At 42.6% G+C, this 24,355-nt stretch overlaps 1 protein-coding gene and 1 long non-coding RNA gene across 2 annotated transcripts in view; one reads left to right on the top strand and one right to left on the bottom strand.

Annotated features, from left to right (window-relative positions):
* Positions 1–431: 431 nt before the first annotated feature.
* LOC109306736 lies at positions 432–22,666 on the top strand. Its single transcript, XR_002100096.1, has 3 exons — positions 432–442; positions 11,375–11,378; positions 22,386–22,666. It is a non-coding gene; the product is annotated as an uncharacterized LOC109306736 (long non-coding RNA).
* The window catches only part of MMP20 (matrix metallopeptidase 20), a 30,484-nt gene continuing 10,929 nt past the window's right edge, over positions 4,801–24,355 (bottom strand). Inside the window, exons 5-10 of the mRNA XM_019530271.1 lie at positions 22,074–22,235; positions 20,759–20,909; positions 15,217–15,353; positions 13,605–13,761; positions 8,443–8,546; positions 4,801–5,751 (exon numbers count right to left, since the gene is read on the bottom strand). Coding sequence (XP_019385816.1) covers positions 5,651–5,751; positions 8,443–8,546; positions 13,605–13,761; positions 15,217–15,353; positions 20,759–20,909; positions 22,074–22,235 — 812 coding nt within the window. The 3' untranslated portion in view covers positions 4,801–5,650. The remainder of the gene's footprint in view (positions 5,752–8,442; positions 8,547–13,604; positions 13,762–15,216; positions 15,354–20,758; positions 20,910–22,073; positions 22,236–24,355) is intronic.

Raw genomic sequence — 24,355 nt, 5'->3', positions numbered from 1 at the left:
CCCTCAAATTTTTCTACTTAGCCCACATGTCCAAGTTACACAGCAAGGCAGAATGGACATACTAAGGATTGGTGAGCCATTTGTTTGCAGATCACTGCAGGCCAGAGGCTCCTCTCACTTGCAGTGATGCAAATCCATTTGGCCAGATCCTGTCCCCTGTTGCTAAAATGGAGTCCAGACTAGCAGCACATCTCTAGAAATGCAGTCCATGATTTTTAGTGGCACATCTACAGAAATGTACCATTGTATGTGATGCCTTTGGCCTTAAATAGTCACTGGTCATGTCTACATGAGTGGCAGACTACACAGTTGTTACTGCATAGTCATTCAGGACTTGAAGAAGCAAGTACCATCACTGCACATTTTTTTTCTGATGCTGCTGCTCAGTATTGTCACCACATGTTTAGTGCCTAACAATGCTACTGCATAGTAGTAACAAGTTGTGGTGCAGTAGCTTGTTATTACTGTGCTGTAGCGTCTCATGTAGATGCATCAAGACTCTTAGAAACAGGGACCATCATGTAGGACCCCTTCTTCCTCTATTTCCTTTTAGCCCAATGACTCTTCCCCTCTTAGACATCCAGTAGTCCAGCTTCTGGGGTTGGGGCATGGGATGGAAGGTACTCAAAATCTTGCCCCATAACTCTGGGGATTTGGACACTTAGCTGGGATATAAGAAGTGTGGGTCCAAATGTCCTGAGACTAAGGGGGCCTAAAACCCGGTGCTCATTATCCTGGGTGAGTTCTCTAATAGCTATGTTATTTTAGGAGGAGAAGTAACATCTTTGGTAGGTTAATGCAAATGTGGCCTCATAGTCACAGGCCTGCTAAGATGCATATGCATCAGACAGTGAGGAGAAAGTAGTATTCTGACCAGACAGAGATTAAAATTTTCCACTGAAGGATCCATGCCTCTCTTGGGTAAACAGCAATCTGTTTCAGAGCTGTCTAAGTGCTGCCCACTGAAACAGGAGAGATGCATGGCTCTGTGGAAAAGTAGACTGCCTGAATCACACCCCCCGCCGCGCCAGATGGACCTTCACTTTGAGAGGATTCTTCAAGCATGTACGACCCTACTCGACTCGAAGAGGACCCCCGCGATGAGACTCTATATGGACTGAGACACTTCCCTTGAACCACTTCTTCCACCATTGTGGACCATTGTAACGGGTTTGTGTGTATCTATCTCCTTTCTCTCTCAGCGTTGCACCCCTGGGCTTAGTTGGCTAACACTGGATCTCCTGTAACCTAGTTGCATTCCCCTCCTCACCCCCATCCCTCTATTGTTAGTCCCTTGCTCGGGTGATCTGTATTTCCCTACTGGGTTTGTCATCTTTTTTTTTGGATTCCCAATCTTAAACATTTACTAATAAAAATCAATCTGTTCTTCTAGGCCATATAAGTTTGCTGGCAGCTATGCAGTTGACATTTAGTGGGTGAACCAGAATTCATCCTACTGCATGCTAAAAGTTGGCAGACTCAGACAAACTAGTGGAGGTATGAAGCTGCATGTTCTTTCTCTAACTTCCAGTAATTTTAGTCTAGCATGCATCTTAGTAAAAATCATTCAGACTATCAACCAAAGAGAACAAGTAATTTACACTTCTTAGTTTTAATGAAAATTACAACACACTCATTTATTTTGCAAAAAACTGAAAGAACAATTATTCCTTGCATCAGTCAGTTCTATATAAAATACTTTATGTATAAATATTTACACAGCTGGCGGGTACTGTGGTAATGCATCATTATGATTTCTTATACCTTTGTGGCTTTGAGCAAGTCTCTCAAATTCTCTTAATCAATTTCCTCATCTGTTTGTATGACTTTTTAGGATTACTCAATAAAGTCTGCTAAATTTAGTAACTTATTTTAGTATTGCATTGAACAACTGCTCATCAGCATACCTGATATTTTGGGACTGTATTTTCAAATGGGCCCCAAACCAGCTTCCATTATATATTTATAGAGCTAAGCATATACTGATAAATACTCAATTGCTCCCGGCATGCAGAAATTGGGACCAGTATGCACAATTCTGGTTTATAATGTTCACATACAAAGTCACTAGAATGTAGGATGAGAAACTAAAGGGCTCATTTTATATACTGCAGATACCTGGGAATGAAATTATATGCCGCATCTCAGAGAGGCAGAGAAGACAGGCAGGTTCCAGAATGATTCTAGATTGCTCTGTTAGCCAAAAAGGACACTTCTATAGTTTAAGTAGCCTGAGCAGAGGCCAGGTGACATCTCTGAGTTTTTCAAAACTGCCTATAAGTGTTTTCCAGAATTGCTACAGTATTATTGGCCTACAACAATCAAATACAGGCAGTCCTCGACTTACAATGTTTTGAGTTACAACGTTTTGCACTTACAACATTTATAAATTGATGCCCTGTTTCAACTTTATGATGTCAGTTTTGACTTACAACACTTGATCCGATACGATGCCACACCAGTGAACAAATTCGCTGCGTTGCTCAACTCCCTGGAGAACATTTGTCCAAACTTCCTTGGACACTTTCTTTAAGAAAGCAGACAAGTCTCCAGAGAAACCTGCAGCCAAGACTCCTGAGAAGACTCCAGCCAATAACTCTTCAAAAAGTCCAACCGAGAGCCTTTCAAAAAGTCCAGGAAAGCCAACTCAAAGAAGTTCTTCCAAATCAATATGATTACTATTTACAATATAAATACATTAATGTAGCTCTATTATTTATCTATAATTGATTGAGTACAAATTTATGGGGTATTTTTGGTGGAAATAGGGTATCAGGCCTTGATTCAGGAACTAATCCCCCATTTATAACATTGTTTCTTATGAGAAAATTGGTTCCAAGTTACAACATTTCGACTTAAGATGCAGTTTTCAAGAACCAATTGTGTCGTAAGTCTGAGGATTGCCTGTATTAGCATGGTCCAACATCAGAACTTCTAAAAGAGTCTTCCTAGTATAGCTGTAGGCAGCCTTGCACAATATATGTACTGGAAAAAAACTTTTGCTGACCGGAGCAGGTTCATAGTACTTCAGGGGACAGGATAAGATTTTAAAAAGGAGCATCTGGAGAAATGGTCAGAAATAAATAGAATGCCATTCAAAAGGAAATTCAAAGTACTACAGTCAGCTTCACAAATATATGGTGAATGGTTGGCCAGGCAGCAGTTATGCAGAAAAGGACATATCACAAACTGCACACGAACAATGTCATGCTATTAAGAAAAAGCAACTACCACACTGGGATGTATAAACAGGAGTGACGTTAAGTAAGATACAGAAAGTAATTCTTCTACTGGTAAGACCTCAACTGGAGTATTTAGTTCAAGTTTGGGCACTATATTTCAACAAAGATGCGGACCAGATGGAGAGATTTCAGAAGAGAGGAAATGAAATGATCAGAGGTTTAGAAGACTTGACCTATGAGGAAAAATTGAATGAATTGGGTTTTAGTTTGGAAATGAGAAGACTGAGCACAGATAGTCGTTTTCAATAGGCCTGTGTGAAGTGGCTAGTATTTGCTTTGGATTCAGATTCGGCCGATTTGGGGGACAGTGATTCGATTCAGTGATTTGAATCAGTGTCCCTAATCGATTCCGCTGAATCTGATTCAGAGATTCAGCTGCTGCCGAATCAGATGAATTTCCGAATTGGTCCCATCCCTTGCCCCCTCTCAATGGCTGCCCCACCTGGCCCCAGCTCCTGGCTCTTTGGAGAAAAAGCCCCCATTCACTGGTTCCTGCCCCTCACTGCTGCACACCATGTGGGCTAGTTCTGTCATGACCCCCCTGACACTTGCCCATTCTTCCAACCCCAGCCCCATGGCTGCCCTGCCCACTCCAGCTCCCAGCCCTTTGTAAAGCAACCAAATAAAAAACCCTGGACTCATTGACTCCTGCCTGGTGGGAGGGTGTGTGTGTGTGCAATCCCTACTGCCCCCCACTGCCTCATGCTACATGGGGGGGCTCTTCCACAATCCCCTTGAAGATCCAAGGCCTCTGCAGCAGCTGGTGAGTGTGGGGTTTGGGGTTTTTTTGTTGGGGGATGCTCAGGGGAGCTGGGGTAGCAGGCAGGGGATGGAGCCTGGTAGGGGTCCCCCAATGGTCCCTTCCCCCTTCCTCCAGCCCCCCTCTTCTATCCCCTACTTACCAGCATGGAGTCCAGATCCAGCTCCCTGCTGCTGTGAGGAGGGACTGCCCGAATTGCTGAAGCTCTCCAAATCCTTTCTAAATTGATTTGGAGAGCTTCAAATTGATTTAGACCTTTTAATTAGCCCCTGATTTGATACAGATTTGCAGATTCAGCCACCAAATTAGGCCGAATCAAATCAGCACCCGAAGCTTCTCACCACCTAGTCTTCAAATATGTAAGGGTTACTGCAAGGAACTATGTTCCATCTGTCTCCTGGAGACAGGACAAAAAGAAATGGAATTAAATTGCAACAAGGAAATTTTAGGTTAGACACCACAAAAGACTTTATAACTATAAGGCTAGTTCAGCAAGGGAGTAGACTACCTGGAGAGGCTGTCAAATCTCTATCACAGGAAGTTTTTAACAGCAGACTGTCAGGCATGGTTTAGGTGTACTTGAGTTTATGTTGACACAGGGGAGCAAACTAAGTATTAATGTCCCTTCCAGTCCTTTTTAATATGCTTTTGTTAGTGGTGAACAGACAGCTTCATGTAGGGGGGGAAATGAAAGTTGAGTCATCTTATGCTCATAGTGTTTAAACAAGCCTTTTTTGCTTAATTAGGTAACTATTGTAGGCTGCAGGAAATTCCAGAATTTGCTGCTGTAAATCTATAGACTGTATCATGATTGTTTATTGTTCATATTCATGCAATATACAAATCTCCCAGGGTTGCTTCTTGCTAACTTTCTTCCTTTTTGTATTCTTGTAACAAGGTATTTCACAGAACTCACAGATTTCGTTGAAATCTGACAGGTCTGTCTGTACCATGAGCACTTCTGCTGTGGCTTCAAATTTGAGATCTCTGGGCTATCAATCAAGTGCGTCAGTACCCCAGCCTACACTTGCTAACTGAATAGTTGTGTCATTTCTGTAAATAATCTCTTGCACAAAGCAACACAAAATAAGATATAGTCTGTAGGATGAACAAATTTGTTCAGACATCCCTTCTGCCACTAATAAAAGCTGGGCTGATGACAGGTGCGAAAGCATAGACATAAGTAGTGCCATTCCCTGTACCTTTCTGTCTCATTTGACATGGTAGAGACATTTCTAGCAAAGCACTGTAGTTTTTCCTTCACATTTTTAGGGGCGTCTCTGCTGATACCAGCAGGAGGAGTCTGTTCATATCAGTTACAGTTGTAGTTCTCTCATTGGAGCACCTGGCCATTGAACAATTTATTTCACATGGGTCACTAAAGGCTGGTCAGAAGGGATTTCTTATTTAATTTAATTTAGAATTAATTCTATCTATGGACAGACTTACAAAATTCATGTGATCAGGACTTTCTAAGATGAGACTGCTACACTTTCCAATACTGTAGTAACGTATTTATTTTAATAGTTTTCTGCGCTAAGCTATAACATTCACCCTGCAAAATGTTCTTCTCAGGGGAAACATTCAGTTCTTCTTGGAAAACATTCAGTTTCTTCCACCTTCACTTGTGATCTGTCTCAGCGTTTGTTTAGCAACCAATCCAGGAACTGGCTTTCACAATATTAACCACATCTTCCTTCTCTCTGTCATATTTATAAGCTTTAGGGCCAGAAAAGAAGTAAATGAATCCTTAAAAAAAAGGAAATATTGGTTATAGAAACTAACTTTTTGTAACTTCTCTCTTGTAATACAATACTGTACATGTATTAATAGATGTGTATCAGGCTGTTTAATTCACTTTTTGACAGTTGTTTGACTTTCAGGGTATATGAGTAGGAGATTACAGAAGCACTTAAAAACCAACTATTTATGGGGATTCTCTTTTTTTTTAAAGCAGCCACTGTGACATGTTGATGTGTGACTAATGGCATCTTTAGACCTTGAGGTTTCTAAAATGACAGACTCAAAATCAAGCAGTGTTTTTATTGGTTATTTCTATAAGTCCAGAAGATCCACCAGGATTGGGCCCTGAAGGATAGGGACAGACATTACACATAAACTGGTTTAAGTGATCAGAAATGGATTTAAACCTGTAACAGAACAGATGTTTAGTACACGTAAACCAGTTTAAAAATGGCTGAAACCGGTTTGAGATAAACCTGGTTGAATGTAGTATCAGACTTAACTGATTTGGCTGAAACCGCTTTATGCTATGGCTGTCCCAGACCTCTTACTGGTTTAAGATAAACCAGACTCCCCTAGCATCCTGGCATATGCTCTGGGCTGGGTGGGGCTGTTTGATCCACAGCAGGGCTGGCCCCTCCCTTCTGCTCCCTGGTTGCAGGTCAGGCAGAGACTGCAAGTTTCTCCCTCCGCTCCTCCTCACCACTCCCTGCTAAGCAGGACTTCCACTCTTCCCCTTGCCTTGATGAGAGGTGTCTGTGTATTAGCTAGCAGACCACATGCTGGCTATGGTCTGTGCTGAGTCAACAGGTAGAATCAACCGGCAAAATCAGCAGGTAGCTGGTAATGTCCCTCTGTTATTTTCTTAATGGGTTGATAAACACTGAGTTAAGGGTGATAAACACTGTGTTACCAATTCCCTGATGGGCTAATCAGAGCATCCTTCTGGGGTCTAGCCATGCCCCCCTCAGCCCAGTACTGTGGAAGGGAAGGGAGGGCTGCTCTAGTGCCCCCACCCCAGCTTCTAGACTGAGCCACTGCAGGCATATGTGTGTATGCCTGGGATGTCTGTACAGTTAGAAAGTGATTTATTCTAGCCAGGTTAGACTAACTTGCAAAGATTGAATCAAGTCAGGCTCAGGCTTTGTGTATGTCTGTCCCTAGCCCAGGAGGGCTGAATATTTTCATGTGCCAGAGCACAAAATAGGCCAGAGCATGGAGTACATCTACATGTCAGTCCCTGCTGTGGCTGCAGTGTAGTGTGGGACACCTGACTCAGCTTTAAACTAGTAGCCAGCAGCATGTTGTTCAGAGTGAGCCAACCACTTGAGAGTTTATCCTACTGCTTGGGCAGGTTTTAAAGCGGTTACAGTGCAGCTAAACTACTATCAGTACCAAAACTAGATAGTTTAAACTTAACAGGGTATATTGGCATGGGACTGCACCAAAAGGCATTATAGTAAAACCACCAGTATATTTTGTCTCTGTTATTAGGAAGAGTTTTACAATAATCATTGTGAAAGAAACATCAGCAGACATAACTCGTAAATACAGTATCTACTATGACTCAGTAGTCAAGCAATTGACTCAGTGCTGAAGCAATTGATTGTGGCCTAGAAGGCATAGTGAGATATGAGTCTGTTTGACTGGACATGGACATATAAGCATCTTAGTAGTGCTTAGCATAAATAGCTTATTGGATGTACCTTATAGTTGTTGCTATATATTTGTTTTGTCATTGTATTGGTTGTTCTTTGCTGCTTTCAAGCTCTTTACACGAGCAAATGTCTATTAATAAATTACATGTTGATAAAAAATTATTTCATTTTCTGCTGCCAGTGGGTTACTTGTATAAGGGCCAGGAATTTGACAGTTTTACATTTGAGCACTGTTGTGCCTGCAGACCATGTCAACATAACCAAACTAGCTTGCCTGAGAAGCTGAGTAAACATTGTAATAGTTAGCCCATACTAAGGTTTGTGCTGTCATGGATGCACTTAGTACCTTAGCTAGTTTAAAACCAGTTCATCTCTGTCTAGGCAAGCTGCAGTCACTGCTGTGTAACCTTACTGTTGGGACTGAGCCTGTGACTTTTAACTGTAAAGCACTGACCTTTAAATTGGGATCAAATTCCATTTGCTATGACCAGCAGTAGGATGTTGTCTTCAACATAGATCAGCTACTTTGTGCATATTGCAATTACTCTAACAATGAAGCCAAACATAAATTATAGTGTTTTGGGTTAGAATTCTACTCCTTGCACTTCTGATTTGTAGAGTTTACTTCTTCTGTGTCTGAATAGCCTCTTTTTTATTTGCATTCAAAGAATATTTAGCTTTACTTCAATTAACAAAGATACATGATATTATAAAGATAACTAAGATGTCACAGTTCTTTTACTTCCGCATTTTTCTAAGAGAAAATTTAAGAGGGAACACTAAAGAATTTCAAAATATATAAAAAAACTAAATGAAAAAGCTCATTTAAACTGAATATCATATCCAAGGCTTTGTAATTAATACAATACTTTAATGGATCTTCAGAGTATCTTCAAGTTGTGCACTTTTAGATCAGTGGAAGATCTGGACATATGTTCTTTACCCCCACTGGCGTGTACCAGAATGATCTCTGAGGAGTGATTGACAGTCTTGTGTCCATTTTCTGTGTGTGTGAGTGGATCTATAGATAAATACTCACCATTCACTTCCACTGCTGCATCTATTTTGCCTGTGATTCCTGTGAACTCTTCATCAACACTCTTTGGATAATCTTTCTCCATCCTCATTTTTGCTTCATCATAACTTTAGGAGAGGAGAATATCACAGTTCATCAATAAAGGCAACTGTATGAATAGAGTAATATAACCTGTGTCTTCTCTGAAGATTAAAAATGTCCCTGGAATTGTAGGCAGACAAGGTTCTTTGGGTAAATGTGATATTTTCTATTAGACCAACTATCTAAAAGATATCACATATACCCAAATAACCTTGTCTGCCTATGTCCTTTGACCATGGGTTCCCAACCTCAGGGCGTGACCCAAATCAGGGTCACGGGTGGTCCTCAATAGGGTCATGAAGAGCCTGCACACACACACAAATGCACACTCTTGTGTGTGGCCCAGGAGCAGTGGGCGAGTGGGGTGGGGCTGCCATGCACAAAGGGGGAAATGGCAGCTCCCTCGCCCCCAAGCTGCTGCCACCGCTGCATTCTGCTCCTAGCAGCCCCCACGGCACTGAGTCAGGAGGCCCTGCTGTTGATCAATTTAGGGTCACAGCAAAAAAAGGTTGGGAACCACTGCCTTAGACCAGCACAGCTACAACCAACACCCTGGAATGGCAGTTACCTTTCACTGTAAAGCCTATAGAGAGGTAAATGGTACATTTTAATCATAGCCATGAACTTGGGGGAACCTGCTTCAGATCTTCCTTGGATCCTGCTTACTCCCTGACAATAATATGGCTAGCTCTGTTGGACAGGACATGGAGAAAGATAGGGCCATAACTCTACTTACTCCCTACCAAATCTTCATAGGAAGAAAACTGTGACTTGGGATGTATTCAGTGCACTCCATTCAGTCCCTGGGATAAAGCTAGCTCTAACACAGCCTCCAAGTTCACATAAAGGAACCTTTATTTCTCCCTTATACAATTGCATCAGGCCTACTCAGTCTCACTGGATTGTGTTGCTGATGTACTGTGGTCCCTGTCTATTGCCTTCGGTATAAGTGATCAGGGTGTACAAGACTGTACAATTACACTCATAAATGAGGGGCACTCCACACTTGACCTGGGGCCAAGGTCCAGCCCTTGATTCCATGTTTTTGAGCCAAGCGGACTCCTGAGCTGGATCTGAAACTTTGGTAGCAGGAGAGCAGTAGTACCACTCCCCAGCTGCTGTATTTCCAGTCCCAGGAGAGATCCATGTATTGGATACCATGTCCTTTTGTGCTGGATCAAGAGTGCAGAGCAGCATGGTGCCTCATCCCAGCACATGGGGCTGGATGGGGGTCACATGGAGCCCCAGAGCCCACCTTCTCCCTTCTGTTCCATTGCAATCCCTAAAGTCAATTGAGAGCAACATCCTGCAAGAATTATCATTGTATTGAGTTCATGTGCTGTTCTCAGCAGTCAATTCTTAGCTCCCTTCTACTTGTTATCTATCAAAGCCTAAGTCTGGTCATCTTCTAGAAGCATTGTAAGGCCTTACATTTGGGCAGACCTTCAGCCTTCAGGGTCACGTTTTGGGGCATTGCCTGGGGAGCTTGTCTATCTCACACACACAGAGACGCACTTACACATACACACACCCCCTTTATAATTTATCTGTTTTTTATTGTAAGCCACCTTGAGCTTCTTTTGGGGAGAATGGCATGTACATCTAATAAATAAACAAATGAGTAAGACAAAATGATTTAAGGGGATGCTACATTTCTATTAATGATTTAAAGAAGTTGAAAAAACAAATGATCAAATTATTTTAGCAAGGCCAAATTCAGGACAGCAAATACTCGAGGGAACAGAACCTAACTGCTGACTTACTGGGTAGTTTTAGGACAACTGAAGGACTGGTAAAAAATTTATATATCGAGTCTACTTCTCTCAGATCTATGTATTATTCTCACGTCAGTGGGCATATCTACACAAGATGCTATGTCACCATAGCAATGAGCTATGGCAATGTAGCTTGTTGCTACATCACCATAGCATTGATGGGCATTAACGATGATGCCACTACTACAGCACAGTAGCTGGGCAGTTATTTTGTGCTTGCTACATAGTTGGGGACACATGTAGATGTGCCCAGTGAAAGGGAAAGTCAGTTCTGGTGTTACACATAAGCATTTAGATGCCACTGTTAACCAGTGTCTTCCATGGGAACCCAGGTGTCAGAGGGACTATATAAAAGGATTACATTTATTCATAGATTGTTAGGGGCTGGAAAGGAACTTGCAGATCATTGGGTCCAGCTCCCCTGCTCTAGGCAGGAAGACAACTGGGGTTAGGTGACCCCAGTGAGGTGACTGTTCAGTCTCTTGAAAAACACCATGGTAGGTGACTGCACCACCTCTGGAGGGAGTTTATTCCACAGTCTGGTCACCCTGATATGAAGGCGTTTTTCCTGGTATTAAGCCTGAAGCGGCCTTCCAGGAGTTTGTTTTCATTGGTCCTGGTCTTCCCCGGGGGTGCCCTAGTGAACAGTTGGTCACTGAACTCCTGATTCACTCCTCTGATATTGCGGTAAGCCACTATCAAGTCGCCTCTCAACCTTCTTGTCTTTATGCTAAAGAGGCTAAGGTCCCTCAGCCTGTCGTCATATGGTTTGCCTTGCAAGTACATGATCATATGGGTGCCTCTTTTCTGGACCCTCTTAAGTTTTTCCATGTCCTTACTGAAGTGAGGCACCCAGAACTGGACTCAGTACTCTAAGGTCTCACCAGGGCTGAGTACAGCGGGAGTATCACTTCCTTAGTTTTACATGAGATGCATCAGTTGATGCATGCCAGCGGGTTTTTTGCCCTGCTGACTACCACTTTGCACTGACGGTTCATATTCATGCAATGGTCAATCATTACCCCTTTCAGCTGTGGTGCAAGTCAAGATGTCACTACCGAGCCCATATGTATGTTGAGGGTTGTTTACACCCAGATGGTGCACCTTACACTTGGAAGTGTTAAAATTCAGCTGGTTCTGGTCTACCCAACTCTCAAGCCTGTCCAGGTCTGCCTGTATCTGCAATTATGCGGACATTATGAAAAATGTCTGTAAACATAATCTAGGAAAACACTGCTAATTGCTTTTTATTTGTATGATCTGCCAAAATTGAATCCTGACTTACTGCATAATCCTTGAACTTAAGAAAAGTACACATGCCTTAGCACAACAACGTCTAATCACTTTAATACCCCCTTCACAGGTGTGCTTGTGACTTGTTGGGAATGAAGCAATATGGTTGCTTATTGGTTTGGGCAGCTGTGAAAATAAATATTACACCCACACTTTGTCTTTTCTATTTTCTATTTGAATAGTGTGGACTGAGTTTAAATTAGGCTATCTGAAAATCTGCTAAAAGATTATTTTGGTCAAAAGCAATTCTTTGGATACATTTTTTTTTAGAATATGAAAATTTTCATGGAGATTTTTGGGAGAAATTTCCTATTTTTGTGAAGGAAAAAGAAAAAAATAAAAAATTTGTAGTTTTCAGTTTCTGTTGTTTTTGCCCCTTCATACAATCTATTAAAATGTTCCTTTGCTTTTTGAGCAGCCAACTTGGAAAAAAAGGGCAAAAAGAGGTAAAAACTTTCAAAACTGAAAGCTGAACTGTATTAATGTTTATTTTGACAACCAATGTAGATATACAGTTCTCACTCATAAATAGAATACATTCCTGATGGCACTGGCGCAATGAACATACTTGACTGAAATTTTCTACAAGGTTTTCTTTATTGTACATGGTACCAAAAAGTAGCAAGTAACAAGCACTAACTTGTAAATGCCAATGGAGATATTAGCATAACAGTAATTATCCATGTAGCACCATGAAATAATCTATAGGGGTGGACAGAGGCCATGAGTAGCCTTTTAGGCAACTGGTGTCCTGGAACATGGATAGGTCCAGGAGGGTCCACTGTGTACATAAAGGCAACATTGGAAGCAGCAGGATCTGGGATCCTGGACTTGCCAGTCAAAACAAAGGCTCACTTTGGGACCCTGGGGCAGCCTTTCTTTTTTGTAATCAAAGTATTCCAACAAAGGCATGGCAGGAGAGAAAAGAGGAAGGGTACCCTAGGAGCCAGAGTAGGGCAGGAGCCATGTGGCCAAAGGGTTTTATGGCCGCCCCTTGGGGGTGGAGGGTGTTCAATCCCATCACACTAACCTATTAGCAGAGCTACACATTCAACCCTGACACACTCACAAGACATAACACCCTAACATGCCACAGTTAAAGCAGGGAGACAATGGTGGCTAGTGTCCTGCTGCTATTGGGGTTGTTGAATATACACTTGATATCCAAGGGAGAGGGCCATGTCGCCTGCTATAGAGGAAGGGAAAACTCCCTACAGGCCATACCAATCTGACCACAAGGTCAAATCTCTTCCTGACTCCAAAATGATAGTCAGTCTGATACTGAGTGGAGGGACCAGACCCTCTAGCTAGAAAACTCTGGATTTAAGGTCCAGCAGGAGCACTGGCATATCCCAGTCACAATCCTCAGGGCTTGGCTGCAACCGACTCCCAATGCTTCTGAGGAGCACATGTAGCAGCAGAAGGAGGGGGGGTGGAAAATTCCTTCCTGGCCCCATACGGTAACTAGCAAAGCCCACAAGCATGGGAAATATCCAATAAAGAACACAGGTTAGCTCCTCCTAGTTCATTCCTGACCAATACTTATCCAAACCATTTCTTGAAAACCGCCAATGACAGAGAGTTGACAACCTCCTTAGGCCACTACCTCACTGCTCTAACAGTGCAGAAGTTTTTTCCTAACATCCAATCTAAACCTACTTTGCTGCAAATTTAAGCCATGGATCCATGTCTTACTCTTTGCGGTAAAAGAGAAAAGGTACTTTCCCTCTTCTTTACTCTTCAGATATTTGAAGGCTGCTATCCTATTTTCTCTTAAGCACCTTTTCCGCAAACTGAACATTCCTATTTACTTTAGCCTCTCCCAGTATGACTTGCCTTTGAAGACCTTTATTAGTTTTGTCACTTGCCTCTGCACCCTTTCTAACTTCTCCATGTCCTCAATGTTCTTGTTGACATAAATAGGATTAAAGTGTTTTCATTTGTATCCCCTTTATCTTATTTATCAGGACAATAATATTGTTTCAATTCTAAAATAACTGAAAATAAAGAATTCACCTGTAATAGTCATCTCCCACAAAGAAGAGTGTCTTCTTTTCATCTTTTAGGTGGACAGCTGCATCAATGTGCTGAACTTTTCTTGAAAACCCGAAGTCTGAGATGGTTCGAGGAGATCCCTGCATTTGAAATCCTTGAGTTACCCAATAATGAGGACCTACAAAACATTACACAGGGACTGTCAGCTTCTCTGCAATATTCTTGAGATCCAATTTGTCCATCTTAACTGTAGAAAAAAAAATCACACTTAAATTAACAAAACTGGTGCACAGCACAATTTGGGGAATGTCTCATGTAGGCCACATGACATCAGTACTTTAATGCCTTTATTGTCTGCTCGTTAGTCTTTAAGTGTACCTTAACATGTGGATAGTATCTTATGAGGTCCTAACTGTCTTGGGACTTGGTTACCTGACAGATTGTCTTTCTCTCTGTCATAGTGTCACTACTGTTGTCAGCAGAAGCACTCAGACTGGATCTCACTGTAAAGGAGAAGGGGGAAGCTGGCCAGACGTTTTCTGTGATGTCCTCTTGAGGAAGGACCAGAGGAAGGACACTTGATGTATAAAAGCTTGTTCAGTATCTAGCCCAACTATACAGTTGGGAGAATTAGAGATATCACACTACACTCTTGCCACTTACACAGTTCCTGGAGCATCACAGCTACACCAACACTCCAGTCCTTTCTAAAAGAGGTACTTTAGCTCAACTTTGTTGATGCAAGGATTATGGGTGAAATACAATGGCCTACATTATAGCAGGATGTGAGACTGGGGGTTCCAATTGTCCCTTCTAGCATTTGTAGCTATTAAATAGTCTTGTAATCTGGGGGGCTGGGCTTTAAATCATGAGTTTCTTTGAGTAGATGTGATATCTTTTATTAGACCAACTGAATAGTTGAGAAAAAGTTCCACTTAGTTTGAAAAAAGTTCAACTCAGTTGGGCTAATAACAGATATCCCATCTACTCAAACAGCCTTGCCTGCCTATGTCCTTGGACCAACCCAGCTACAACCAAAAACCCAGTCTCCTTTAGATAACGTTCTTCTACTGAGGTGTAATTCTGGTATTCTGAGCGCTGCTTCTGCCTATCTTCATAGCAAGCTGAAGCAATTCAGATATAACCATTCAAGTCAGAATCAAGAAAACTTTGCTGTATTGCTATAAATTAGCTAAGAACTAAACGTTAAATACGAAACCTTGTGACACAGAAAACGTGGGATGTTGCTTACTTTCTCCTTAAAGTTATTAAGTATAACACACACACAGGGGTCTTTCTCTGCTATTAATGGCTCTTTGACATAATAGATTACAGGATAGGTCTATATATTGCAAGACAAAACCAGGCTGAGACATACCACTGCAGTGTTATACTGACCATACCTGCTCCTCACATACTAGCATTGTAGCACTGCTATTGTGGCACCGAACATGCACCAATACACTCTGTCTCTTAGTTTCCTCCAGCAGCTCTCTTTAGCTGAAGAAACTGTTGTCTTTAGGTCTGACGTAGTTGGTGATCAAAGGAAACACATTCAACTTTCCAGAGGCTGGAAAGTTGGGAGATTTTCCCTCCCTGAACTTTCTTATCCAAATTCATAAGGAAGATTGACCTTTAAAAAAATAAGCCACTCCTCTCTCAGCAACTTCATAAGCAGCATCCACATTTCCCATAAGTTGAGGAAAGGAGCCAGTGATAGTGTTTGGCCAGACGTTTGTTGTCAGCTGAGCCTGCCTCCTCCAGAAAAACCTATTTGTAAAAAAAGAAGAAAAAGTTGGAGAAGAAACATTTGAAATATTGCTTCGATTGCAGATAGCCCTGCTTTACCAAGAAGCATGCAGTAGCGTTTTCCAGCCAGCTGTAGTTCTTTTCCACCTTAAAAAAAAATCAGTCCTACTTCTCCATTAGGTAGATATGGGATGTTACATTAATTAAAATTTTGTTTGGGACTGTGTAGTTTTTTGTAATCAAGTCACTCTCTAGCTTCTATTGCCTTAGAAATCTGTTCCTACTGCTGGAACAACTCCATCAGAATTCCCGAAGAGTGGAAACACTATCCAGATCACCTATGAGCATTTTGATCACAGTGGATGCATCTACACATGATATAACATCACTGTAGCAACTGTGGGCAAAAACCTTGATGCTGTTGCTACTTTGCAATAGCAACGTGCTCCCTTGTTATAGTGCAGTGGTTCCCAATCTGTGGTATGTGTACCACCCATAGGCAACATGTAGGGAGGGCATGGAGGGGAAGGTAGCCCCCTGATATTGGCGCTTGCTGGCCAGGGGGTGGGGAACACCAGCTGGTGCACTTTCAGTTTTGCCACCAGCGCTTCCAGGGTCGGCAATTGGCCACTGATGCCCCCTCCAGAGTCAGGAGGCACCAGTCACCCATGGTACCACCAGTAGTATGCAGACAACCTGTCAGTGGTACACATTAACAGATTTATTATAATTACTTTATATGACAAAAATTTGCTGATGGTACTTAAGGGTGTATCATTTTAAATTAGTGGTGCACAAACTGACAGAGTTTTGGAACCGCTGTTATAGTGCATTGCTATGGCAATACAGGGACTAAAAATAACTGCAGTATGGGCTGTTACAGTGCAGTAACAATGGCACTAAAGGGGCACATGTAGACATGCCCAGTGTTGTGAAGATTTACTCTGAACTGGGTTGGAGGACACCAGTGTTCTCTCTGTGCTACAGCTTCCATTGTTGGCATTTCTAGGCCAAGACTTTGGAAGGGCCTGCATGGTATCCTTAGACATCACAGAATGCATTCAGTTGGATCTTGGTCCAGCAAAACACACAAGCACATGCTTAATTTTGATGTGATATTAATGGCTTTCCTGGGGCACATACAAGAGGTTTGCTCTCATGTAGTCCTTAGTTTGGCTGATAGAAAAGTACTTTAAAGAGTGTCAGTGAGTGCATCTACATGTAGAATTAATGTGACTGAATATACCCTGGCTCAACTGTGGTGTAGGATAGTACCTGTGTCTGACTATCCTACATCACAGTAAATTAATCTACTGCACACTAATTGTAGTGCATGTGTAGACAGAAATGCTTAACTGTGCATTAAATTAGTCTAATGCACAGTAAAGTGCATTAGTAGATGCGTTGTGTTTATGTCAGTGGTTTCCATAAAGAATCCACTTTGTATGCTCTACAGCCACTTCTCTGTCTTCCTGTATCACAAGGAATATTTCACATGGGGGGGGAAGTAGATTACTCTAAAGAACAGGAATTAGTCTTTCAAAATGTAATGCATTATTGGGAAATTATATATCTAGCACTCTTTTCAGGAAGAATGTAAATAGGGGATTTTTATTTCTAAGCAATTCTGGAGCACTGGTTTTTCAGTCTTTGGATTGATGTGTTATGCTTTCTCAAACAGGCAGCATCTACTGTCAAGAGATTTTCTTGAGTTATTCCCCGCTTCCTTTGTGGCTTTGTGGCTTTCTGTTCGCCAGCTGTGTAACTGCAAGGTGGTGCAACTGTTGTGCAAGCAGGCAATATCTACTCAAGTTCTTTCCTAAAATCTTCTAAAGCCTTCTGTAAGTCCTCCAAACAAAAAACAATATCAAAATTAATATACAGGAAAGAGGATGGGTGGGGGAAGCAGAAGGAAGTTTTCTTGTTGATCCTCACTGGAAGTAATCACACTAAGGTTTGTAGTTGGGATTTGAAAAGGAGCTCAAGAAATGTAGGCATCAGATTCCAGAATCTCAGGCCTCAATTCTCCTCAGCTAAAATGCTACCTGTATGTCTGACTTGCGTGAAAAAGTTACACAATCCATGAGTCCTCAGCAGAGCAGACTGTCCCAATTGTAACTACTTGGTTTGGGCTGATCGTAGCCCTCAAATGAACATGGGTGACCCCAGTACCTGTTCTCAGGCACTTCATATTATCTGCAGTGGAAAAAACTGAACTGGTATTAAGAGCCATGGTCATGCTTCCCTTTTCACTAGTACAGCTGGTGCTTATGATTCACCAGTCACAAAGAGTAACTTCTTAAAAGGAAATTATTTTGTGGAATAAAAGGCATTTGCCATTTTTTTCTATGAGAAGTTGAAATGAAAACAATGTTTTTTGAGATAAATACAAAACTAAAAAAATATGGCATATGCTGCACAATACCAGTAAAGGATGCAGTTAATTTCTGATCATTTGGTTTCCATGCCTGCTCACTGGTTAGGAATTTTCTAATCAAACAGGTTGTGAAACCTGAAGTAGAAGAATTTTGCTGAAATGCATTCATTTTTACAAAGTGCCTACGAAACACAGGCAGCAATCTATCAGACCCCTTCCTAGTTTCATGACAGCTCACCCCATGGTCTGCGGAGAAGTCTGGGCTTGAAATACATGACCCTGAGTCAGCTTTGTCAACTGGACAGTTTTATCAACCAGAGGTGAAAATATAGGCCTTCTATAGTCTGTGATACCATGGGAGCTAGCCCTACTTTATGGGTTGTCCTATATGGGACCTTAGTGTTTCCATGCTCTCTGATACAGAGCCAGGAACCTCTAAACCATGTAGTTCTCGGGGCTTCCAAGCTCTCTGCCAAGCATGTGGGACTCTCAGTCCTGATTTCTGAGGCTCGTGGCTTCCAGGACTTCTAGGCTTCCAGCTCTTGCTAGGAAATTAAACACCCTGGGAGCCATGGCTGAGCCAGGGGTTTACAGCATGGAGTTTACATGGCTGGAGCTTGGGTTTACAGCAGTATCCTAACAACAAGTGGCACAAGCCCCAAGTGCAGCCTAAGGAAAGGGTGGGGTGGGGATGCAGAGTGGAGGTAGGGGCTCCTCAGCTTCCTTCCCTGCAGCCCCCACTCCATCTGCAGCTTCTTTGTAGCAGCTCTAGCTCCAGCTCTGGCAGCAGGAAGGGCAGAGAAGAGATGGCAGCATATGGGACAGGGGCTGCTACTGAGGGGGATGCCATCTGTTTTTTTGCCACCAAAGACAGGTGTCTTTTTGGCCACTTGACATGAATATTTGCAGTAAAAAAAAGGAGGTGACATTACTCAAAGCAGTAAAGAACCTCTGGCCTCTGCTCTTGCACCATACAGGTGGCCAAAGTAAAAGTAAAGTGCTCCTCAGGGAAATTAGAGCTTTTAGTTGCCCATAGTAAATTTGAAGGGAAACAGAGCCAAATACCATCTGCAGCCCAAATTTCCCAAAATATCACTAAGCTCTCAGTGATCAACACAGACTGAAACTTGTCCAGGGAATGTGTGTATTTGCTTCCACCCTTACAAACTTTTGAAGACTTTTCTGTTATGGAGGTTACTAATGTGGCCATGTAGAACACTTTGCACAATGGGAGATGCCCACTCTTTCCTTACAACTTGCATTTTCCAGTCTGTTACCTCACCATGTTGGATTAAATCCAAGTCTAATAGTAATTTTGCTAATGGCTTTAGTGGCTAGGAACAGAAGGTACATATATACCGGTATAAGTGATTGGAAACCGGTTCAAATCTGCAACACAACAGAAGTTCAGTGCACATAAATGGCTTTCAAAATGGCCAGTTTAAGATAAACCTGGATGGATGTAGTATCAGACTTAATTGATTTAGGTTACATTAGTTTATTGAACTTCTGTCCCAGATTCCCTCCAAGTTAACTCTCAGCCCCCCAGCATTCCAGGATGTTTTGCACCTCCCCTGCAAACCTCCCAAGAGTGGGTTGGCTAGATTTAGCCCAAGGTGTCTGCCCCAGCCAGCAGGGAGGGCTGCTTTAGCACTCCCTGGCTTCTGGCCGGGGCCACTCCCATTCTATCTGGCCTTTGGGGCTACTAAAAAAATTTAGAAAATTAATATTTATCTGCCCCTGGCTGCCTGTCATGCAGCCCTTGAAGGCTTGCCAAAATTCAGCAAGCAGCCCTCCGCCCAAAATAATTGCCTGTCCCTGGCTTAGACTAACCTACAAAGATTGAATTGATTCAGCCTCAGGCTTTTTGACTGTCTGTATTTAGCCTGTGAGGCCAGGATTTCAGCATGTGATGGTAAACAAATCTTTCATTTCTATCACAGCCAGAGCACACATCTTCTATTGCTTGTTTAACATATATCAAAGTTGAAAGCAGAGAAACTCAGATTTCAGTAATTCTGAGGTATTCCAGGAGCTAAATTTTGCAGTTATTGTAACACCACTTTTGGTGAGAGTGAGAAGACGGTTAAGGCACTTGCCAAGGAAATAGGAGACTCAGGTTATAGGACTCCCTCACCCACTAGAACATGTTTCTCTCCCTTGCTAACAAGGTCCTTTAATAACCAGGCCATTGCCAAGAGCACCCTCAAGCCCTTCTCTTGAAGAAGGACCACTTAACAGATAGGAGGGACCAGGAGGCTAGCAAGATAGAGGGTGTTTGAGTCAATGAGATGGACACCACCTTGGAAGGAAGAAGGCCCTGGGTTCTGGCACTGGCTTCTACTGTCAATGGGGAAGAAACCATCCAACCACTGAATAACCATTTTAGCCAAGAAACATTAAATGCAAGGTACAGAAAGCCTTGTGGCTTTAAATGGGGGGTGCAAATCAGGGCTTCCTTTCTTCAAGGGCAGTGTCCCCCTCACTGAGCCAACCACTCTCTAGCTTGTTCTCTTCCTGGTCACAGAACTATTCCTTCTTTTCCCTGGGGATTAGCTTCAAGAGGATGGCTTGAGGGTGCACCAGGCAATGGCTAGCCTATGGCCTGGTAATAAAAGCATGTTGCTTGGAAGTAGGAGATGTAGAGTCCAACTCCTTCTGGGTGAGGGAGGCTTAGGACCCAAGTCTTCCACTGCCTGGCTAAATGCCTGAGTCACAGGGTTATTGGGCTAAAAGATGGTAGAATCCTCCTCCTTCTTCTTCTCCTCCGTTTTACCTGTAGAAGGGATACATCCTTGGGGAATCCTATTCCATAACAGGTGGAAATAGAATGCAAACAATGAGCAAGTGCCAGAACTTGCAGTTTTGAAATTGGATTTAGTAAAATAGGATTTAGTCCTCAGCCCTTCCAGCTCCAGTGTGAATCAAAGCTTGGGTGGGAGTTAGGCATTTTTGAGGGTACTCAGTAGCCCATGTCTAGGTTCCTAGGGAGAAAAAGCATATTCTAATATACTGTTACCATAGGATGACACAGGGAATGTAACCTTGCCTGTCTCTGAAGAACAGAAGTTCTTTCCCCAGCATTGTGACAGCATCAAATGATGAGGTAGCATCACAGTGATCTGGGTTTGATGGACCTGATGGGTTTGTAGGAGGGTTCTGTGGTGCCTTGGGCCCTTCTGCCCCAGATTTCCGAGGTCCTGACATAACAACAACAACAAGAGTTTTTACTGTGATGGTGCAAATTTCTGTATATGCTCAGTGCTTCTGGTCATTGGATGTATTTATGTATTTTGTTTGTTCGCTTATGTTTGAGATACTTTTCTTCCACTGTCTGCTGGAGCCACCATGCACAACTCTAACGTCTACAGCACTACTCCATGCAGTTATACTGAGGAGGTGAAATAATTTCTGTGCCGGTATCTGCTGGTGCAGTTCCATTTGCTTTCATAGCATGGCAGCCACTTAGAGTAGTAACGAATGTGGCAAACCTCATCATTATTGTCTAGCCACAATATACTTTGTTTGCCTGTAAAATATTTCATCTTATTCTCAGAACAAATAATCAATGTGATCTGCTTTATAATAGGAACAATGCAGTATTCTATCTTGAGGTGATTATTCAGAGATTGTTCAATACTTGCCTCAGTGCTTTTTGACATAGTGTTTTCTATACATGGCATGAACTTGCAGAACACACTAACCTAGCTTCCTTTCCTTATTTAAATCTTATGTACTCCTCTCTTGTTTATGACCCTCACTTGTGCAGTATTGGAATAGCAACTCTTTGGAGCAGTGGCATTGTCTGCATAAGTTTCTGGGAATCACCCAGATTATTTATGTATATGCTTGAAAACTACAATGACAAATACAAAGTTATATGAATTGCTAAGGGATTTGAATGAGTCTCTAATATGGGCAGCTACATGCACTAAGATGCTTAATAACATAAATATATATAAGACAATTTCTAAGCCACAGAAATGAGGGCTTGGCAAGACACCCAATTAGAAAGTGGGAAGCCTGCCTGTGCTCACAATTTGGGGGTCATAGAAAATTAACTGCATCAAATATGGTGCTACTCATCTGCCCCTATCAGGTTTTATTGCTCCGGAGAAAAACGAAGCCTTGTAGCAATCTCCTGGTGTACTACATAGGAAATCCATCCCAACTGATATAATTGGAGAAGAAAATTCTTCTACCACATTTACATGGTAAGCTTTTCATCAACAAGATGATAGAAACATGATTTATTGACCATCCTAAGCATAAAATATATGATTTATCAAATTTCAATATGCACCAGTTGTAGGTTATTGTATATTCAGTGATTTTTTGCTAGTTCAGGAAAATATAATACATACCATACAATTTCTGAATCCCTTTTACATCATCCTTTGGCAGGCGGAATCCAAATGGAGACTGGTATTTGTAGGTGGGATACATCAAAGCAGATGGATCAGTAGAATGTCCAAGCCCCAACGCATGACCAAATTCATGAGCAGCAACAGTGAATAAATTAAATCCTAAATAATACAAAGCAAATATTTCCAGTGCAAACAGATGGTTTTTCACATCCAAAGTAAGTAATGCAGGTCAGACTCATGGGCTAAACACACATGGTAAAATTTTCCAAAGTGCTGAAATGACTTAGGAGTGTGACATAGGCGCCGAAGTATCAGTAACAAGATATACTGAGTTTTGAACTTACCAAGGAGAGATACCAGCAACTGGGACGAAGGTACTCACCATTTGATCTTGTGACAAACAAGAAAACTGGCAGACTGGAAATTGTCTACAGTACACAGCCTGCCAGAGGTTCATGGCAGGAAAGCTGAGCTGGTGTGGGTTGTTGTGTTAACTAGACTTGTGAATCATCAAGAAAGGTTGTTGTTATTGGGCACCTTCCTTGAAGAAATGGAGGCTTTAAGCCTAGGTTTACAGTGGATGAAGAGCTGTTGAAGATCAGTAGCAATAGGCTGGTAATTTGTCTAGATAACTGAGGGAAATTAGCATAGGAGAAGTAAGGAGAAAGTGCCTACAAGAAAAGAGATGAGGGAAGCTGTAGCATGTCAGGGTTTCCCCTGGTGGCTCTGAAACTGTGCCCTACTCTGCCCCTGGGGTCCCTTCTCTTCTTGCCCCTCCCACACCTTGATAGAATAATAATAATAATAGTAAAAGGGAGGCTGCTGACAGACCTCCACATGGGCCCCAGTCTAGATGAAACCCACTTCTGGGGTTTCCTGGCACCCTACTGGCCTCTACTGGTCTCAGGCCCCTCTCTGGGCCTCTGGTTGACCATGCCCTGCAGGGCACCTAAAGCTGTAGGGGCAATTGTCTGGCTCCAGTCCTTCCCTATACCATACCCCAAGCCTCATGGGTGTTACAATAACATTGTTCTCTTGCTGGGGCTTCAGCCTCCTCGGCGTTCACCCCTTTACTCTCAGTTACGCCTTCTAGCTCGGGCCCACTATACTGGACCTAGGTTTGAGGCACCAGCTCTGGTCCCCTAGCTCCTGTCTGCCATGCCCCTGGTTCCTGTATGGTTGTGTCCCTCTCAGGTGCCCTGACCCTTCTCTGGCTCTGTGGCTTCACTCTCTGCCCAGTTCAGGCTCAACAGTTGCTTGTGCTTTGATCTTGCTCCTGGCTCAATATTTAAGAATATTGCTCAGGCATGCAATTGGAGTTGCAGCTAGCAAGGGCTGTGAAGGGTAACAAGAAGGGTTTCTACAAGTATGTTAGCAACAAAAGGAAGGTCAGGGAAAGTGTGGGCCCCTTACTCAATGGAGGAGGCAACTTAGTGACAAATGATGAGGAAAATAACTCAATGCCTTTTTTTACCTTGGTCTTCAGAGGCAAGGTCAGCTCCCAGACTACTGCACAAAGCACAGTTTGGGGAGAAGGTGAGCATCCCTCAGTGGTGAAAGAACAGGTTAGGGACTATTTAGAAAAGCTGGACATATACAGTCCATGAAGCCAGGTGCAATACATCCAGTGGTGCTGAAGGAGTTGGCTGATGTGATTGCAGATCCAGTCTTTGAAAACTTGTGGTGATTGAGGGAGGTACTGGAGGACCCAGGAAACTACAGACCAGTCCCTGGAAAAATCATGGAGCAGGTCATCAAAGAGTCCATTTCTAAGCACTTGGAAGGGAAGAAGGTGATTAAGAACAGTCAGCATGGATTCCAAAAGGGCAAGTCATACATGACCAACCTCATTGCTTTCTGTGATGAGCTAATTTTCTCAGTAGATGCAGGGAAAGCAGGGGATATAATATACCTTGACTTCAGCAAGTCTTTTGATATGGTCTCCCACAACATTCTTGCAAGCAAGCTGAGGAAGTACGGGTTGGATGAATGGACTGTACGATGGATAGAACGTGGGCAGTAATCAATGGCTCAATGCCTAGCTGGCAGCTGGTATCTTTATTTTCATTAACAATCTGAAAGATGGGATGGACTGCACCCTCAACAAGTTTGCGGATGATAGTGGAGCAAGTTTGTGAAGTGTAGTAGATATGCTGGAGGGTAGGGCTAGGATTCAGAGTGACCTAGACAAATTGGAGGATTAGGCCAAAAGAAATCTCATGAGATTCAACAAGGACAAGTGCAAAGTCCTGCACTTAGGAAAGAACAATCCCATGCAC

The sequence above is a fragment of the Crocodylus porosus genome, unplaced genomic scaffold, assembly GCF_001723895.1.
Source record: "Crocodylus porosus isolate Cpor-Errol unplaced genomic scaffold, CroPor_comp1, whole genome shotgun sequence".
Taxonomy (NCBI): domain Eukaryota; kingdom Metazoa; phylum Chordata; order Crocodylia; family Crocodylidae; genus Crocodylus; species Crocodylus porosus.
Note: the sequence above shows the minus strand (reverse complement) of the source record. Positions and strands in the feature narration are given on the sequence as shown.